This window comes from Puntigrus tetrazona, chromosome 4 (assembly GCF_018831695.1).
Source record: "Puntigrus tetrazona isolate hp1 chromosome 4, ASM1883169v1, whole genome shotgun sequence".
Lineage (NCBI taxonomy): Eukaryota > Metazoa > Chordata > Actinopteri > Cypriniformes > Cyprinidae > Puntigrus > Puntigrus tetrazona.
The window spans coordinates 3,880,576-3,896,969 of record NC_056702.1 but is presented as its reverse complement, the minus strand read 5'-3'; the positions used below and the strand labels follow the sequence as shown (position 1 = coordinate 3,896,969).

The window sequence follows — 16,394 nt, the reverse complement described above, 5'->3', positions numbered from 1 at the left end:
TCATTAATAATATTTTGATAACATAGGATATCCAAGTAAAGAAAATGTAAGCAATAAATAGCCAATAGCGGCCAATTTTGGGGTAAATTTTTCCAAATTGAGATGAATAAGCTTTCGATTGATGTATGGTTTATTAAGATATATAATATTTGACCAAGATACAACTAGCCTTATTCAAATATTTGGAATCTAAGAAGTACTGAGATAATCCTGAGAAAATCACCTTTAAAGTTAGTAAAGCATATTGCTATTCAAAAATTAAGCGTGATATTTTTACTCAATATGCTAATCATTTCTGGCATAAAAGGAACATTTGATCCATACAGTGTCTTTTTGACTATTGCTACAAATATACCCATGCTAATTAGGACTGGTTTTGTGGCGCACAGAATGAATTGCATTAGCAACACTAAAACCCTTAGAAGTAAAGCTTCTAATCAATCTCTATTACTTCTTAATTCATTTTACGATTTCTAAAAATTTTACAAGATAAAAGATAAAACGTGTTTCCTGTGAAAATTACAATAGTAAGTTTACAATAAAAAAAAAAGTCTTCATTTTGCATCTCGATGTATTTATGTTGTAGAAGTGTGCATATTTATTTAGCACAAATATATACAAAAACACTCCGAGGCCTTAATTTGTGGAATAAAACGATTCATGAACATATCGTGTGTTACTCTAAGTTATATCTTAAATCAAGGGGTGTGTGTTTGATCTTTACCTCAAGGTCATTTTTTTTGGCTCAGGAGAGATCCTGCAAATAGTTTGGACACATTTCTGTTTACTTTTCCACGACAGATAATCAACCTGCTCATGATTTGCTAGTTACCTTTGAAAGACAGAAAACAGATCTAATGTGTGGGTTTTTTTTTTTTTGCCACTTAAGTTCGCTATGTGCTACTAACATTTTCTTCAGCATCATGATTTATCCTTCATTCTGTAAGGTCTCTAGCAGATCCTGTAATTCTTTCGATTAGTGGTTCATGTACACAGCTGGCATGCAAAAATATTTGACTCTTTTCTTCGTTTTAATGCGTGTTTTTTTTGTTTTGTTTTTTATGATCACAAAAGATAAACTCATCAAATAAATATAAATTCATCAGGGAACCAAAAAGTTTATTTTTTTTTGTGCACAATAAACATAAATTAGTTCAGAGAGTAATAAAAAGTTTCCTAATAATAAAGCACTGCTGGTGGATCTCACAAAGGGGACTTATGGCTGGAAGAAACTCACTGCTAATTCTGTGAGGGTCAGTTTAAATGAATTAATTTACCTAGTTTGGCATTAGAGGAGACAACTGACCAAAACATTAAACAGTCAGATTTAAAAGGGAAAAAAAGGTGCTTTGTTCGTGTCGAATGGCTAAAGGATAAATGCGTTATTTAATAATCCACAATTTAACCAAGGGCTTTCATCGCAACAGCAGGGACTGCTTATAATACAGCACGCATTTGAGTGGAAGGAGGTGTGGATTTGAATTAAATCACTGGTTTATCAGCTTGACCGTGAATAATCTCTAAAGCTCTCCTCATTGGAAAAAAAACTGTAAAAGCCTAACTATTTTAGCACCTGCAGTCTCTTCGCAGACTGGATAAGGTTTCAATGTCCTTCGCTAAACCCTGGACTCTTATTCAAACAGTGAGAGGTATGCAGGAAAACTAAGTATTTTTTGCCTTACAGGTACAAAAACGAAGTGCATCCTCAAGAGTGTGCATGCAGATCCAAATCCAAAAATCGCTATCCCACAAATCCCTGTTTTAACAGTTTCACGAGATCACAGGAAACGTATGCCTGCTCCGAACTGCACACCGTCGCATATCCTGTCAAGGAACAAAAAATGCGTTTTGAAAGTCATTTGAAAGCAGAACAAACGCTGTTTTTTGTCAAGGTTATCCTTTTTTAATTCAAAACATCAGAGTGAAGCTAGAAAAGAAGTGGTATGGCTACAAAGAAAAGCTTTCATCTTTATTATATCATCTATATTTTGCCAGTGATTGAGTATGAATGCATGTACCTGTCTCCGCTCTGGACACCCATGGGGAAGCAGTAATTAAGTTCGAGCCTAGCAATGTTTCCCAGTCGTAGAATTATTCCTGCGCCGTAAGACCAGCGTATACACTCCGCAAGCTTCTGCAGATGCGCGTGTGGTCCCTCTCCTACACAAACACAACACATAAAGTAATACAGCCAATATTACCGTAAATGAAAGAACAGGCAGATTCAATTTTGTTTTGGAATTTTGCTTTTAAATAACAATAAACTGCATTTCCAGTTACAGCTAATCTTTATTTTCTGGACTGACGCATGTTAGTTTTTGATAAATGACTGCTGACCGTAGTTGAGGTTGCAAAGGTTTCCAGCATTGAGGAAGAAGTGTGTTCTGAAGAGGTCAGCCAGGCCACGCTTGTTTGAGCGAAAGGGGAGGGGCGTATACAGGTGAAGCCCACCGGCCCAATACGCTTCCCCACCCAGATAATCACCTGATCAGGTAAGATTTCAGATCAGAAGCAATCATTTAGAAGAGTGTGTGTGTGCGTGTGTGTGTGTAAGCAAAAAATCTTTTGGAATCTTTTTATATTTATATATGACAAAAATGTATATGCTGTATATTTAGATGTTTTTTAATACACTTTTACCTTCACTCTGAGGGCCTATACTGTACATGCCAAAACCTCTCACACTGGTTGGGCCGCCCAGGTAGAACCTGACACAAATACACATCCACAATGCAATTTGTGAACTGCTATAAACACGTTGAGACTGGTTAACATGGTTCTGAGAAGGTGAGGATTGAAGGGAAGAGAGTATCTAATTCACATCTAAATCAGCAAAATTGCTTACGTCTTCAGTGAATAGCTTTTTAATCGAACACACAGTGATTTTATTACTACAAAATGCTTCTTTAGATTTGTGCTGATACAAGGTGGCTTTTAATAAACTAAATGATCCCAATTTAGTATTTAGTATAATTACCTTTTAAAAATGCATTGTAAATCTTGTATTATGCATTATCTTGAAATTATTTTCTTTCTGCACAGGTTATATATTTTATATATTTTTAAATGACTGGTCTTAAGCATTTTGGATCTAAATTAATACACCTCTGTTTTTGAGATTAAAAAAAAAAAAAAACATTATTTGTAGATAATATTGCAAATGTTTCATGGTGCAGGAGATCAGATCAATGAGGCTCGTAATAAATCCAAAAAGTATAAAAATGGGGAAAGTATAAAGTTATTAAAACATTTTGTGAAGTTACTATGCCCTGTGTGGTACCTCAAAGTACGTTTTAGACGCTTAAACTAGCATCTGGGTTAAAAATGAATACAACACATGATGAGATATATTTATAAGTGTGCGTAATTATAAAACCTTTAAAAAAAACCTATAAAACATCTACTGAAAAACAAACAAATGCACACCTGTCAGCAATGGAGGTAGGCTGACCCCCAAGAGGATAGATCATCCCTCCCCATAAAGATGCAGATAACACCTAAGAGAAAATCAATACACTTACATAACAGCACACACAGGCTTTAAATCTATAACATCCTACATTAATCAAGACTACTCACCGATCCCCAGATAAATGGTTTGTTAAGCTGCAGCTCAACATCTTCTTTGAGAAAGCTGGCGTCTCCGCCGGTGTATCCCGCCAGCTCCTAAACCGACAGAGCGAGCGCAAGTATTGTTTAACAGTGAGACAATTTTAACAAAGCGATGGACATTGTGGCGAGCGAAGAAATACGAAAACAGCTACTGATATCTTCTGGGCTTATGTTTAAGTCCACACACCTGGCTGATCCGCAGTAAGGCACCTCTTCGGGGCAAGATGGCAGAGTTCCTGGTGTCTATTACCATGGTGTGCTATTGTGAGACAAGAAATCTGTGAAATGAGTCTGAAACCAGGGAGCCATATCATTTGGGATTAAGGCAGCAGGGAGCATCTTACAGAAAGGGCGGATTTAAGAGTGTGGCCGCTCTCCTCTCTCACAGCGAAGGAGGCGCTGCGGGCCAGACATCCCAGTTCACGCCACACTCCCTCCCATTTCAGTGTGTGATCCGTCATCCACAGAGGGAACTGCAAGACGCATATATCTTTAATTACTAAAGAAACAGTTCATCCAAAAAATTTACATTTACAAGAACTTACCCACAGGCCATCCAAGATTTGGGGCAATTCAATATTATACCGCTTGCTCATCAGAGGATCCTCTGCAGTGGATGGGTGCCATCAGAATGAGTGTCCAAACAGCTGATACAAACATTATAACAACCCACAAGTAACTCACACAACTCCGATCCAACGGTTACATCTTGTGAAGAGAACTATGCACAGATTAAACACTATTTACAAGACGAAATGATGAATTATGAATTATTTGCAATTCGGTCAGAAGCACCGGTTTAAGGTTAAAACATCATAACGATGGATTTGTTTCCTACAGTCACACTGCTTTTCTCTTCACAAGCTGCTAATTGTTGGACTGGAGTCATGTGGATTATTGTGATGCTTTTATCAGCCGTTTGGACTCAACGGCACCCGTTCACTGCAGACGAGCCACTGGTTGAACGAGTGATGTAATGTGAAATTATTCCACATCTCTTGTAATGAAAAACAAAATCATCTACATCATTGATGACATGAGAGTCATTTTTTTTATTTCTTACATTGAGCTCTGTAGAAACCCCTCGGTCAGTCTCTTTTAGAGAGCTCCATGGGAACTGGCCGGTGACTTTGTACAGGTTTAGAGTAAAGCTACACAAAGCAAAGAAGTCAAGATGTTAAATATCTATTCAACACGACTGTTACGTTTATAGTTAAAACTGAAGGGTGTAATTGCATTTAATGTGGTTTGCAGAAATCATACTTGCGTTCATAAAATCCTGACTGTGGTTTAAAGAAGGACAGGCCATATGAAGTCTCCTTCGTTCCATAGGAAAACTGAAAGGTGAGCTTCTCTCCTCGGCCTAAAACATTAGGAAGTTTAACGCCCAAGACCTTGAGAGGAACAAAAACACAAATACAGTAAGAAAACTTGACACATTATGTAGAAACGAGTTGGTGATAATAAAACAATACTCCATACTGACTGAAAATGTTATAAATATTATTCATATTGTTATTATTATTATTATTCACATTAAATTCTCTATTATATTCATTTTATTATTTATAGTCTAATTTGAGACTATGTCTTAATCAGAGCTGCTTTAATATTATTTATATGTTATAATTTGCTTTTATTCTTATATATGACCTTGGACCACAAAACTAATCATAAGTAGCACAGGTATATTTGTAGAAATAGCCAAAAAAATACACTGTATGAGTCAAAATTATTGATTAGCAATATGCATTGCTAAGAACTTCATTTAGACAACTTTGAAGGCGATATTTAAAGATATCAATATTTATAATTGTTTATTATACTTAGGTTCCAGATAATCAAATAGTAGCATTGTAGCATCTCAGTCAAACATTGTCCTAAAAAACAGACCATACATCAATGGAAATCTATCTATCTATCTAGATAGATAGATAGATAGATAGATAGATAGATAGATAGATAGATAGATAGATACGACCCTTATGACTGCTTTTTTGATCCTGGGTCACATAGCTTTATTTTTATTCATTTTAGCACAGCAACTTAAAATTATTTTAGCTAGCTGCGAGACAACAAGGCAAGGGTAAGATGCAAAGCAGCATGTGTGTGTATTACGGTTCTTACCATACTGCCTTCATTGTTTCCAACCATGGTATTATAACTGCCAGTAAGTCGTTTAAGCTCAGTCACCTCAAATGTAACATCGAGTCCATTTGGCAGTGCGTCTGTTCCTAAAGAGGGGATCAAAAAGACATTGTACAAACAGCACCATTGCTGAATGTTAATGTATATCGGATTCCTCTACAAAGTTAATAGAACAATCCTGCACAATATATATTTATTCTGAATCCAGGTTGAATTTCTAATCTTGTCTCTCCTATATATAGTATATGCTACAAATCTAATACTGACAATAAAAAGGCTGACCTTCAGACCCACTGCTCTTCTTTATGAGCATGTAAGTTAACTGATGTGGGTTAGTATGTTGAGGGTCACTTCTAGACAGCTGCTCTGAAGGGAATGCAACAGCTAAGTCCAGAAAAACTGGACACTTTCCAGTGAACGGTCTGTAAACTCAATGAAGGATGAAGGTTGTGTTGTTTTGGATGTAGCACCTTCTGAAATGTCAATCACCACCTCCACTTCTTTAAATATGCCTAGACGGAGCAACTTCTGTCTGGCCTCGTGGGATTTTCTCATCACCTGTGGAAACACAGAGCTTCTTACCTCATTTTATAATCAGTGATCGAGCTATATGGGTTTTTGAATTGCTGATATTTATGGCTAATAAAATGCTGATATGTGTAAGAGTTTTACATTTAACAAGGATCTTACATTCAAACTGGGTCGAAATTATAAAATGCCAGAATACGCGCAATATCCATTGAAAAGGTCATTGCAAAATTTACGAGGCGGAATAGGCACTTCTGTTCATTACCCGAAGTGGACGGTTTTGGTGTATCGCCACTCGTAATCATTTAACCAACCCAAACAAACACTTTGACCTTGGCAGCTCACTTACTTCAACCAGGTTCCTGGCAGTGAAGACATCAGAGATTTCATAGCCCAGGTAATCCTCTTTAGTTCTGCCCAGGCCTTCAATGTTGACATGCTGCACGACAACCTACATGAGAACAGCCAGAGATGTCAAAGTGTGAGAATGCAGATTTTGGACATGGTACAAAGCAATATATTTAGTATTTAGTATAGTATTATTGGAAGCACTTAATGCAAATACACGAATCTCAGTAATACAGTATACCAGAAAATGCTATTGTATTGCACCCCTGCTTTATTGCACTTTTCGTTAGGTTGGTGTTGATATGAAAAGTGACCATGATCACCAAATTCATGCACCACGACATCAACATGGTGCATTTCCAAAATAGCGTGGCTGCTCAATATTATCAGTATACGGATTTTAAAAAGAACTCAATACTGGTTTAACATGACTTACATCTTTATTTTCTAAAACCTCTTGTTTAGTTTCTTGCACCGCCTCCATCACTTCCAAATCATCTGGGTTGACGCCCAGGTCTCGCCCATGCATGGGGTAGGAATCCATACTCTACAAAACAAACATGAGCAGCTTTAGTTTTTGCACACATATACATCCATATCCAGTGGCTCTTGCGCAAAGACGCCCTGGCCCGCGTTCTGTAACAATACAATAACACGCAAAGCAACCAATAAACCTGAACACAAGAGGTCACAGACAAAACAAGCATATTTCACCCCGAGTCTTTAAGAAAACGTTTACCCGTGCGTGCACAGTCCCCATTGCTAGTGCGATACTATCTTAAACGTATTGAAACCGCTCAGCCGTGGGAATGTAAAATATCGCACTATTATTGCTATTATGAAGCAGTCAACCCAACCCCCTTCAAGGAGGACGCCATGACACGCATCTGCTAGGTGGAACCGGGCGGCGATTGGCTAGAGAGTCGTGACGTCTCGCAAAGTGGGCGGGTCCTTGTTATGTGAGCCGCTGTACGTGCCTTTACGTTGCGCGCGCCCAGGAATTTACTTTGGGAAGAATAAACTCGGATTAAATTAGGAAAATGAGAAACGTGGAAGTTAAGAAATATGTCTCGCAGGCCCTCAAGTAGACAGTTATGTCACAGCTAGGAGGACCGCGGCAGTTTGTTTGTCTGTTTTGCGAACTCACTGCAACAGACAGGTGTTTTGCTATTAATTACGCGTCAAAGATTTCGTTTCGGTGTAACTTAACAGTTAACGTAACTATTATTTCACACTTTAAAAGACACAGTGCCATTTTCAACTTTTCGTTCTGTGATATTTTACGCTCATTTTTAATATATGAATATATACTATATTTGAATATATTTTACCAGTATATGAATGAATATGCTAATGTTTACGAATATGCTAATCATTTGGCACCGTCGTGTTTACAGGGCTTTTATGGCCATGGCACGTGATCTACAGGCCTGGAAATAATAATAGTAATAATGTATTTGGTGTAATCGTATCTTTAAAAAATAATACAATTATTTGCTAGTCTTTCAAAGTCACAAAATAGCTATATATATATATATATATATATATATATATATATATATATATATATATATATATATATATATATATATATATATATAATATGCAGTCTCTATGCAATTGTATTTTAAAACATCATTACATTACGAGGCACAGTGCTTTTCGTAATGACGTCCCTCCATTTCTCCGGGAGATGGCAGTATAACCTCTCTCTAGTGCCTGGCATTTGTTGTAGCGTTTTACAGCAAAGTTGTGAGAATCTTTCTTTTTAAGCTAAAAACTACAGCTTTGTGACGGTTAGGTGAATCCAGACTGAGAGGCACTTCCAGTTTTTTCTTTCAACGTCAATTGGACATTTTATTGCAAACGACTGCTGGTGAGAGCTATCGATATCAGAAACGTTTGTATTTACTATTACACGGATTTAAACATCACTTTACTCCAGACAGGAACGGAACGCACCAAATTACTGCAAAATCTAATTTTATGTAATGAAATCATGTGTATACAGCTAGGTATTTCCTTAATACAGACTACTTATGTTTTATAACTATTTTTATTCTCTCTCTCTCTCTCTCTCTCTCTCTCTCTCTCTCTCTCTCTCTCTCTCTCTCTCTCTCCACCTCCCATCTCCTCCTCAAATGTGCGCAAACCAATCAGCAGGCGTTTCGAGCTCTCGCGCTCCTTCTGCCAGCAGAAGCAGAAACGCTTCTTATCAAAGAAACGCACAACTGGAGAAGTCCATTCACTCACAGCCTCTAACCATGGGTCCTGCCTGCTTCTCCTGGGACGTCTGTTTGTTTTTCCTCCTCATAAATACTTTAGATGTCATGGGAAATGTTGGAGTCGCAGGTAAGCGTTCCTCTGTTTTTTGTACCCCCGGTACCTTTCACATCATTTATTTGGTGAAACTTTTAACACCTGATACAGGCTATAAGTCAACGGTTGCGTGATATTGCACGCAATTGCAATTCATTCTGTAGGCTGTTATTAAAGCCGAAATTGCATTAATCTAGAATAGCACTCGTTCAGTCACACTTTGTCCTCTCGTTACTGACATAAGGTATACGCGCATTTGAACGCGTCCGTCTTGTTTTGCGCGTGATATTCTTTAAGGAGAGCTTTTGCCGGGGTCTCTTCGGACTCCCTTGGGGTCTATAGGAACACGAGCCGCGCTGATGGGGTCGGTTCGGGGGGCTTATCGACCCTTCACTCCTCCGCTTCCATCAATACGCATTGTGTCTCTCCATAATGAATGCCTGGAAAAGTCAATAGCGAGACAAACGATTAAAAACAAACCATCGCTTCTTTTTTAACCAAAACAATACTGGACATATAATTTTACATCTCTGTATTTTAGGTCTAACGCATGCTTTTTCGTACAAACAGAGACGAGTAGCCTAACCCATCTCCAAATGGGTTTGCGCACAGTCGCCTTTTTTTGTTTTTTATGTTTTGACGCTTTTAAAAGTAGACATTATTGTATGGCATTGAGTTTAAAAATGCACAAAGAATAGTCTGATGGTCTTTCTCCGTGTGCGCTTGCGGTTTGAATGTTGGATAAAAAGAGCGCGCCGTTGCGCAAAAGGGGCTCCGTTTGCGTAAAGTTTAAAGAAACACTCGATTTAGATCTCACGCACGATACAAAGGCAGAGGAAGGGTTAAGGGGCCGGTGGCGCGGCATTGGTGAAGATACACATCAATATCCAACCGAACCATCTCATTGAACTCTTCCTATATAAGCTTTCCAGGAGTCTGCTTATGCATTCATTCATTTATTTATTCACTTGAGCATGAATGATTATCATGCCTGCTTTTTAGGTGAATCGGTATATCACTTTATTGGATACTCCATTGGTTTTACTTGGCTGAAAAGCTTAATGTCTTCTTTCCGGAATGCTTTTGTCCTGTCCGAATAGATTTGGTCATTTTTGTTTTCTGTTTCGTTCAGCTTCACCTGTCTAAACCAGCAATAAGATCACACGAAAAAGCAAACTGCTTTCAAGCGACAAAGAGTACAGTACCACACCCCAAAGCCCCCGTCAGAGACACACGAAAACAAAGATTTTTCGTAAAAGACAATGTTTAATTCAGCCTGTCCTGACATTAAGGTAACATGGGAACATTGATGTGCTGCATTTGAACGGATTTAGTTCGCTCTTCTGTTTGTAAAAGATAGCGACGAACAAAAAGATTCAAAAGCTAAAATTTTTAGAAACTGGCATTTAGCTCATATCCTTATTACTCACTCAGCTGCCTGGAAATGTTCAGTTATCTAACTTTCTGTCTAATGTGACAAGCTTTTAGCTAAATCTTTGCCCGTGCGATTACTCCACAGATGCGGACGAGTGCTCCGAATCCACAGACGACTGTCACATCGACGCTCTCTGCCAAAACACTCCAAAGTCCTTCAAGTGCATCTGCAAGACTGGTTACAAGGGAGACGGCAAGCACTGTGAAGGTGAGGCAGACAGATCTCTCTGGTTCCGTCCCTGCCCGCCTGTCTCTCACGCACACTCTCAGTCGGGTCATCCAGCTGTTCTCCAGCTCCTGCTGTGGGTCTTAATTAGTGAGGAGGAAGTGCAATGTGAGGGTGAGAGGTGCTGGGAGGGCAAAACCTGCTCCAGTCTTTACACTTCCCTCTACCGTTCTGCTTGAGAGCACAGCACAGCGGGAGCCAACATACACACGATCAGAGCGGATCACGCTCACAGACAAAATCACCTTACACTTTATACAGTCATTCTTTATACACATCGATCTATTAAGCAGGTAGCCGACATGCATATTCTGATAAATGCTGGAAAAAAGTGCTGTGCTCATATTTGCCAAGACGCCAGCTGTTTTCTTTGTGTACGAGCATTGTCTCAGAAGCTAAAACACCTTAATTGCAGAACTATATTGACTATAAATTGAAAACAGGAAAACACTGATAAAATCTTCTTAATAAAATGAGCTGTTCATATTTCTTTTCATTAGAAATTAAAGATTGCTTATGTTACAAAAGATGTTACAAAAAAATTATTTACAATATGCATTTTCAATATCCAATTAAAAACAAAAATTTAATTATAGGTGTTATCAAATAAAAAGTTGATATGCAGTGTGTGTTTTCTTTAAATTAATATTTTGCCATTCAACATTCAACAACATTCATTCAGTTCAATTTATTGGTGGTTACAAAAGTTGACCTACAGTATGCATTTTTGTATTTATTATTGCAAATTATATATTGTCATTACATTAAACCTATATAATATACATAAATGCAAATCAATATTTTTTCTAAAGCAATATTTTTCTTTTAAAATGCATTATCATCATAAATGAAAATTCTTTTTAACCATTATTTCAAAATCAATATTTTCTATTTTTTTTTCTATTTTTCTATTTTAAACACAATCATGCAATATTATTCAATATAAATCATTATATTTATGCTTTATTCCATAATTTAGTTTTCATAATTTCACAACTTGCTCGAAAAACTGCTTGGGTGATGTAGTTTTTCCATTTCAGTTATATATCATTACCCAGATCAGAAGTTGTTTTATAGTCCCAGGCTGAGTGAACCCAAGAATACACGCACTTTCCTGACTTTCTGCTGGTGCGATTGATGGTCCGAGCTACAGCAGACAAACTCTCTCTCGCTGCTGTTTCATATTGTACATCGCATTCTTCATCTGCGGATTCTAGATTGTTCATTTTGCATCTCTCTCCTCGTTTCACCCACACGTGTGGAGCTTGTGTTTCAAGAAAAGCACGAAATGCGCTCTCTACCTATTATGACACCCGACACCCATTCTCAATTGCATTAATGAATTAGGTGGATGTGAAACGCCGTTGCACCAGACTGCTCCACAGTTAGCGCTTGATACTCCTGTCTGAGGCCAGACAGCGTGGGCTACAACAACATCTTTTTATTTCTCTAAGGAAACACGGGGAATGTTCTGGACTTTACAGAAGCCTTTTCCTCCCACCTTTAAACCGCAGTCTACGGTCGCAGGGCAATGAGGCTGTCAGTTACGCTGAATCCAACCAGGCCACTTTGCTCTTAGCATGTTAACTATGCGTGCATGTGTGCGTCTCCTCTCTTTTTTGGCTCTTGTGCTGTCTGAGCGGACATTCCGTCCACAGTGTAATGTGGTGTATTGTGGGAAGTGGGGGGTGCTGTTTTGTCTGAAGCAAAAAGCCCATTAACACCCCCCATACCCACCCTTTAATTAAAGCCCTGCATGTTTGGCTTTGAAGAAAATTAAGAAAACACTTGCTAACACTCCAATGCAGTCATGTTGTCTGTCTACACATCAGTGCATTTGTAGCTGGTAAAGTCTGTTGTGCGTGAGGAGGTACACGTGTAACTGTAATCCATTACAGATACTGAGAACAATGTGTAATTAAATCACAGTTGCTAATGAAAACGTTAAGAATTACATCTGGATATTTCCTGTAAAACACTTGAATATGTTGAATAATATTAAGATATTCGTATTAATATTAATAATTAGTTTGCTTTATCTGACTTTTTATGCATGATGCCTCCTGCCATTTAAAGACCTTTTAGTAAAGCAATACTATTATGATGCTTTTAAATGGGTCTCTTGTTAGGATATTCAATGCAGCACCTCTGACAATTACATCGGTCCACATTGCTGCTGCAAGCTTTAGGCTACAATCTGCCTGAGAGTTGATTAAATGATTAACAGTTGAAAACATTTATGAGAAATGTAGAAAAGTAATGAAAAATAATCAAATGTAATCAGTTACATTACCTTAATAAAAACAAGGTTACATTACTTATTACATTTTAAATAAGTTAACTACGTAAACATTAAACGTGAAACATCGTCTTGTACGTTTATTTTATACAACAAGATGCTAGATGGAGATTTCTAAAGTCTCCTGCTTTTTAGAGGTGTCTCCTAAATAAAGATCATAGCAATCTGTATTGCTCAGAGCACGCTCTATCAAAGGTGCTAGGTTTAATTTATTTGTGACCATTGTCTCATATGTTTCTTCTAAAACGCCTTAATCGCAGACGGTTCATGGGAAAAAAGAGAGATCGCAGTTAATACATTTTATTAAAGAAATCGTTCACCTAAGCATTGCAAAAAAGTACTCATAATCATGCAGCTTTTCTCTTCACAAGCTGGTAATTGATGGACTGGAGTAAATTATTGGGATGTTTTTATCAGCTGTTTGGACTCTCATTCTGACGGCACCCATTCACTACAGAGGATGCATTTATGAGCAAGTGATGTACTGCTAAATGTCTCCAAATCTGTTTTGATGGACGAATTAAATTTTCAGCAAATTTACATCTTTCAATAAATGATTTCTTTATTAATTGTTTTTCCTATACACCAATACGAATCAGAGGCTCCTGATTTTCCTTCTTTTTCATGATTTTTAGTAACTCCAAATAAATATCGCTTGTGGTGAGAAGTTATACGTGGACAGCAAAACAGGTTTTTGAGCTGTTTTGAGGTGCATCTGCTTGTGATTGTGAATTTGAAAACTGCAACATCTCTGTATTACCATGAATGATGCCATGGCTGTCACTGCTGAAAGATTTGGATTCCGATTGTGCTAGAAACAAAGCCGATGAAACAGAAAAATGTGTGAGCCGATGAAACGGGAACAGAGGAATGTGTATTTGCTTGTTTCTGTCAGTGTAAAGTCAAGTGATATGTGAGTTGTGATTTGTAAACCTGCTCTACATTATGTAGCTGATGTTTTTTGAGGGCAGGTGGACATCATTTAAACGCATGCATGTGATGTTATTTCCTATAACAGATGCCATAATGCAATTAAAATGCTCTTACGGCCTTTTTAAGTGTTTCTGCTCATATGCAGAGACAACTATAAGTAAGCCATTTGTAGGTTGATTCCACTGAAAAATATAAACGCTGTGGCTCTATGGTGCTATCGGAACATGGCTCTGTTTGTTTGAGCATCCTGACCAGCATGACGCATCAACACTGGTTCAGCCAATGGCACGAGTTGGAGGGCGGAACTATCATAAATGAAACACATTACTTGCTTTGAAGCCAAAGGGGAGAATTATATAACATGCAATGACATAGTTGTGAGATAGTGCTTTATTGGGTTTTATTATTATTATTTATTTATGGATTTACGCAGATTAATTAATTGATGAGATTCATCAGCGGGCGGAGCCCATGAGGGAAAATTCCCCATAATGCAAGGCTTTATTTGCAGGGAAAAGACATTAAACAAAGCCTTAGCTTGACTCAGCATTAGGTCAGTGAGTTTACCTGGGAGAGAATCGTCTTGTCTGCCTCGTTCTTTTTTTCTTTTTTCCCTCTGTTCCTTTTTTTATCTCAGTCTGTGAAAGAGGTCAGGTAATTGTCGCCGCTGAAGAAGTGCCCTAGTCTCGGAGTCGGAGTGTGTGTGTAGTTGTGTCTCTAAGTGTGTGTTCATATGTTTCAATGAGAAAACGGTAAGAAAGGGGATGGGGGTGGTGAGCAGGAGACAGATAAATGGAATGAGAGATGGAGGTGTCGACCCATTACTAGGCCATTGTCTGCCTGGTGTCTGCGGACTCGTCACAGAGCTTCCGATGCTCTGATTGGCTGTCTGAGTGTGCCCACCCTTCATCCCTGACCCTCCCCTCACAGGACACTTTGGTCTCTTTGCTGCTATATGTGCCACCACACACACTAAAAATCTTAAAATCATCATTTAGTTGATATGAAATTTCAAGCAGTGTAAACTTTTGTAAGTATCAATGTACTCTACTACTTGGTCAGTAACATTTTAAAGATATTCATACTTTTATTCATCAAGGATTCGTTAAACTAATAGTAAAGACAATTATAATGTTACAAAACATTTCTATAAAAAAATGCTGTTCATGTGAACTTTATATTCAGAAAATAATCCAGAAAAAAATATTGTTGCATTTACAAAGATTTTAAGCAACAAAATAGTTTTCAGCATTACTAATAAGAGATATTCAGCATATTAAAATGCTTTCTTAAGGATCATGTGACACTGAAGACTCGAGAAATGATTTCATTGCAGAAATAAAATATATTTTTATATATATTAAAATATAAAACAATTGGAATAATTTCACAATGTTACAGTTTATATATATATATATATATATATATATATATATATATATATATATATATATATATATATATATATATACTTTTATTATTATTTATTTTTTTCAATTGATCTGCAGAAAAGGCAACTCTTGAATGGTTCGACTGAATGTGTGACTGAATGTGTAATTTCTCAGTTAAGACCAGCACTTTTTTTGTATATAGCAAGGTGATTATGAACCAGTGGAATCTAAAAAATCTAAGGGGGCATATGCTTTAGTTTATACAGGTTTTACACTTCACGCTGCTTTTTGCTCGCTCACCTAAACAGCAGAAGTGGGGAACTTTGCAGAAACACACATTAGCAAGGCGTCATTGTTTGTCCTAGTCAACCAAAAAGTGTTTTTTCCAGAACCCCCTCTTGTGTTGGGCCATAGGGGTGTTGAGGTGTTGCCTCCCGTGGGCTCCACCCCTGCTGAGGTGTTAGCGGAGGTGCTTAATCTGCTTGATGGGATGTTGAGCTTAAACACTTCTCCTTCGATTAGAGATCTGCGCGTGTTGACAGTGAAAACCGCAGCAAGCATCACCTAAAACTGTCGGCTCACTGCCGGGTCATATCAACAACAGCTCCGAGGCAGGAAGCATGTCAGCTTGAAGCTAACTAACCGTCCACCTCTTTAACAACCCCGTCTCCCTCACACCTTCACTGGCACCCTATATACACCTTGTTAGTTTTGCACCTTGTTAGTTTGGCAATGACCACAACACACACACACACACACACACGAACAGCTAAAAACATTATCACCTCAAATCATACTCAGTTTCTTACTGTTCTTGGATGGTTTGACTTTATAATGCTACTGATGGACACAGTGAGTCTCAATCATCTATAATTGTGTGGATTATTTTAAGTTTAATCTTTGAAATTTTCAATCTCGTTTACCTTCAGGGGTTCCCCTACAACCCTCTTTTCTGTCATTTATCCCTCTTCCTGTAGACGTAGACGCTGTAGATTTTTCCTGTAGATTTGTGAACATGTTCACTAGATAAAACGGTAGTGAAACATGAACTTTTGTTTGCTCCATAGTGTTTATGGATGTTTTCATGATGAGTTGGCTACAGTGTTTGTCTACAGTTATGGTCCTTTTCTTCACAATAAGCCAAAACCAACACTCT

The 16,394-nt window shown here is 37.8% G+C and overlaps 2 protein-coding genes across 5 annotated transcripts in view; one reads left to right on the top strand and one right to left on the bottom strand.

Annotated features, from left to right (window-relative positions):
- Positions 1-1,094: 1,094 nt before the first annotated feature.
- samm50l (sorting and assembly machinery component 50 homolog, like) lies at positions 1,095-7,533 on the bottom strand. The gene is made up of 15 exons (XM_043237747.1): positions 7,376-7,533; positions 7,073-7,183; positions 6,638-6,739; positions 6,231-6,318; positions 5,740-5,846; positions 4,876-5,006; positions 4,676-4,763; positions 3,957-4,085; positions 3,800-3,871; positions 3,580-3,666; positions 3,427-3,497; positions 2,641-2,708; positions 2,338-2,484; positions 2,019-2,160; positions 1,095-1,824 (listed from the first exon to the last, which is right to left on the bottom strand). Exons 1-15 carry the CDS (start codon positions 7,394-7,396, stop codon positions 1,779-1,781), a joined length of 1,410 nt encoding a protein of 469 aa, XP_043093682.1. The 5' UTR covers positions 7,397-7,533; the 3' UTR covers positions 1,095-1,778.
- A 1,282-nt stretch (positions 7,534-8,815) lies between these two features.
- scube1 (signal peptide, CUB domain, EGF-like 1) overlaps positions 8,816-16,394 on the top strand; it is a 62,131-nt gene continuing 54,552 nt past the window's right edge. For 3 of the 4 annotated variants that reach the window (XM_043237730.1, XM_043237728.1, XM_043237727.1), the window contains exons 1-2: positions 8,817-8,988; positions 10,475-10,597. In XM_043237730.1, coding sequence (XP_043093665.1) covers positions 8,901-8,988; positions 10,475-10,597 — 211 coding nt within the window. In that variant the 5' untranslated portion in view covers positions 8,817-8,900. Of the gene's footprint in view, positions 8,989-10,474; positions 10,598-16,394 lie in introns of all 4 variants that reach the window. The other variant, XM_043237726.1, reaches the window with a different exon arrangement.

What these genes read in the sequence shown, in the direction of transcription:
- samm50l (XM_043237747.1), bottom strand. Translation starts at nt 7,396, where the DNA reads ATGGGGACTGTGCACGCACGG. An exon ending in AACCATTTATCTGGGGATCG is followed by an intron (nt 3,498 to 3,579) that starts GTGAGTAGTCTT and finishes ATTTTCTCTTAG; the next exon opens with GTGTTATCTGCATCTTTATG. An exon ending in TATAGGCCCTCAGAGTGAAG is followed by an intron (nt 2,485 to 2,640) that starts GTAAAAGTGTAT and finishes TTACCTGATCAG; the next exon opens with GTGATTATCTGGGTGGGGAA.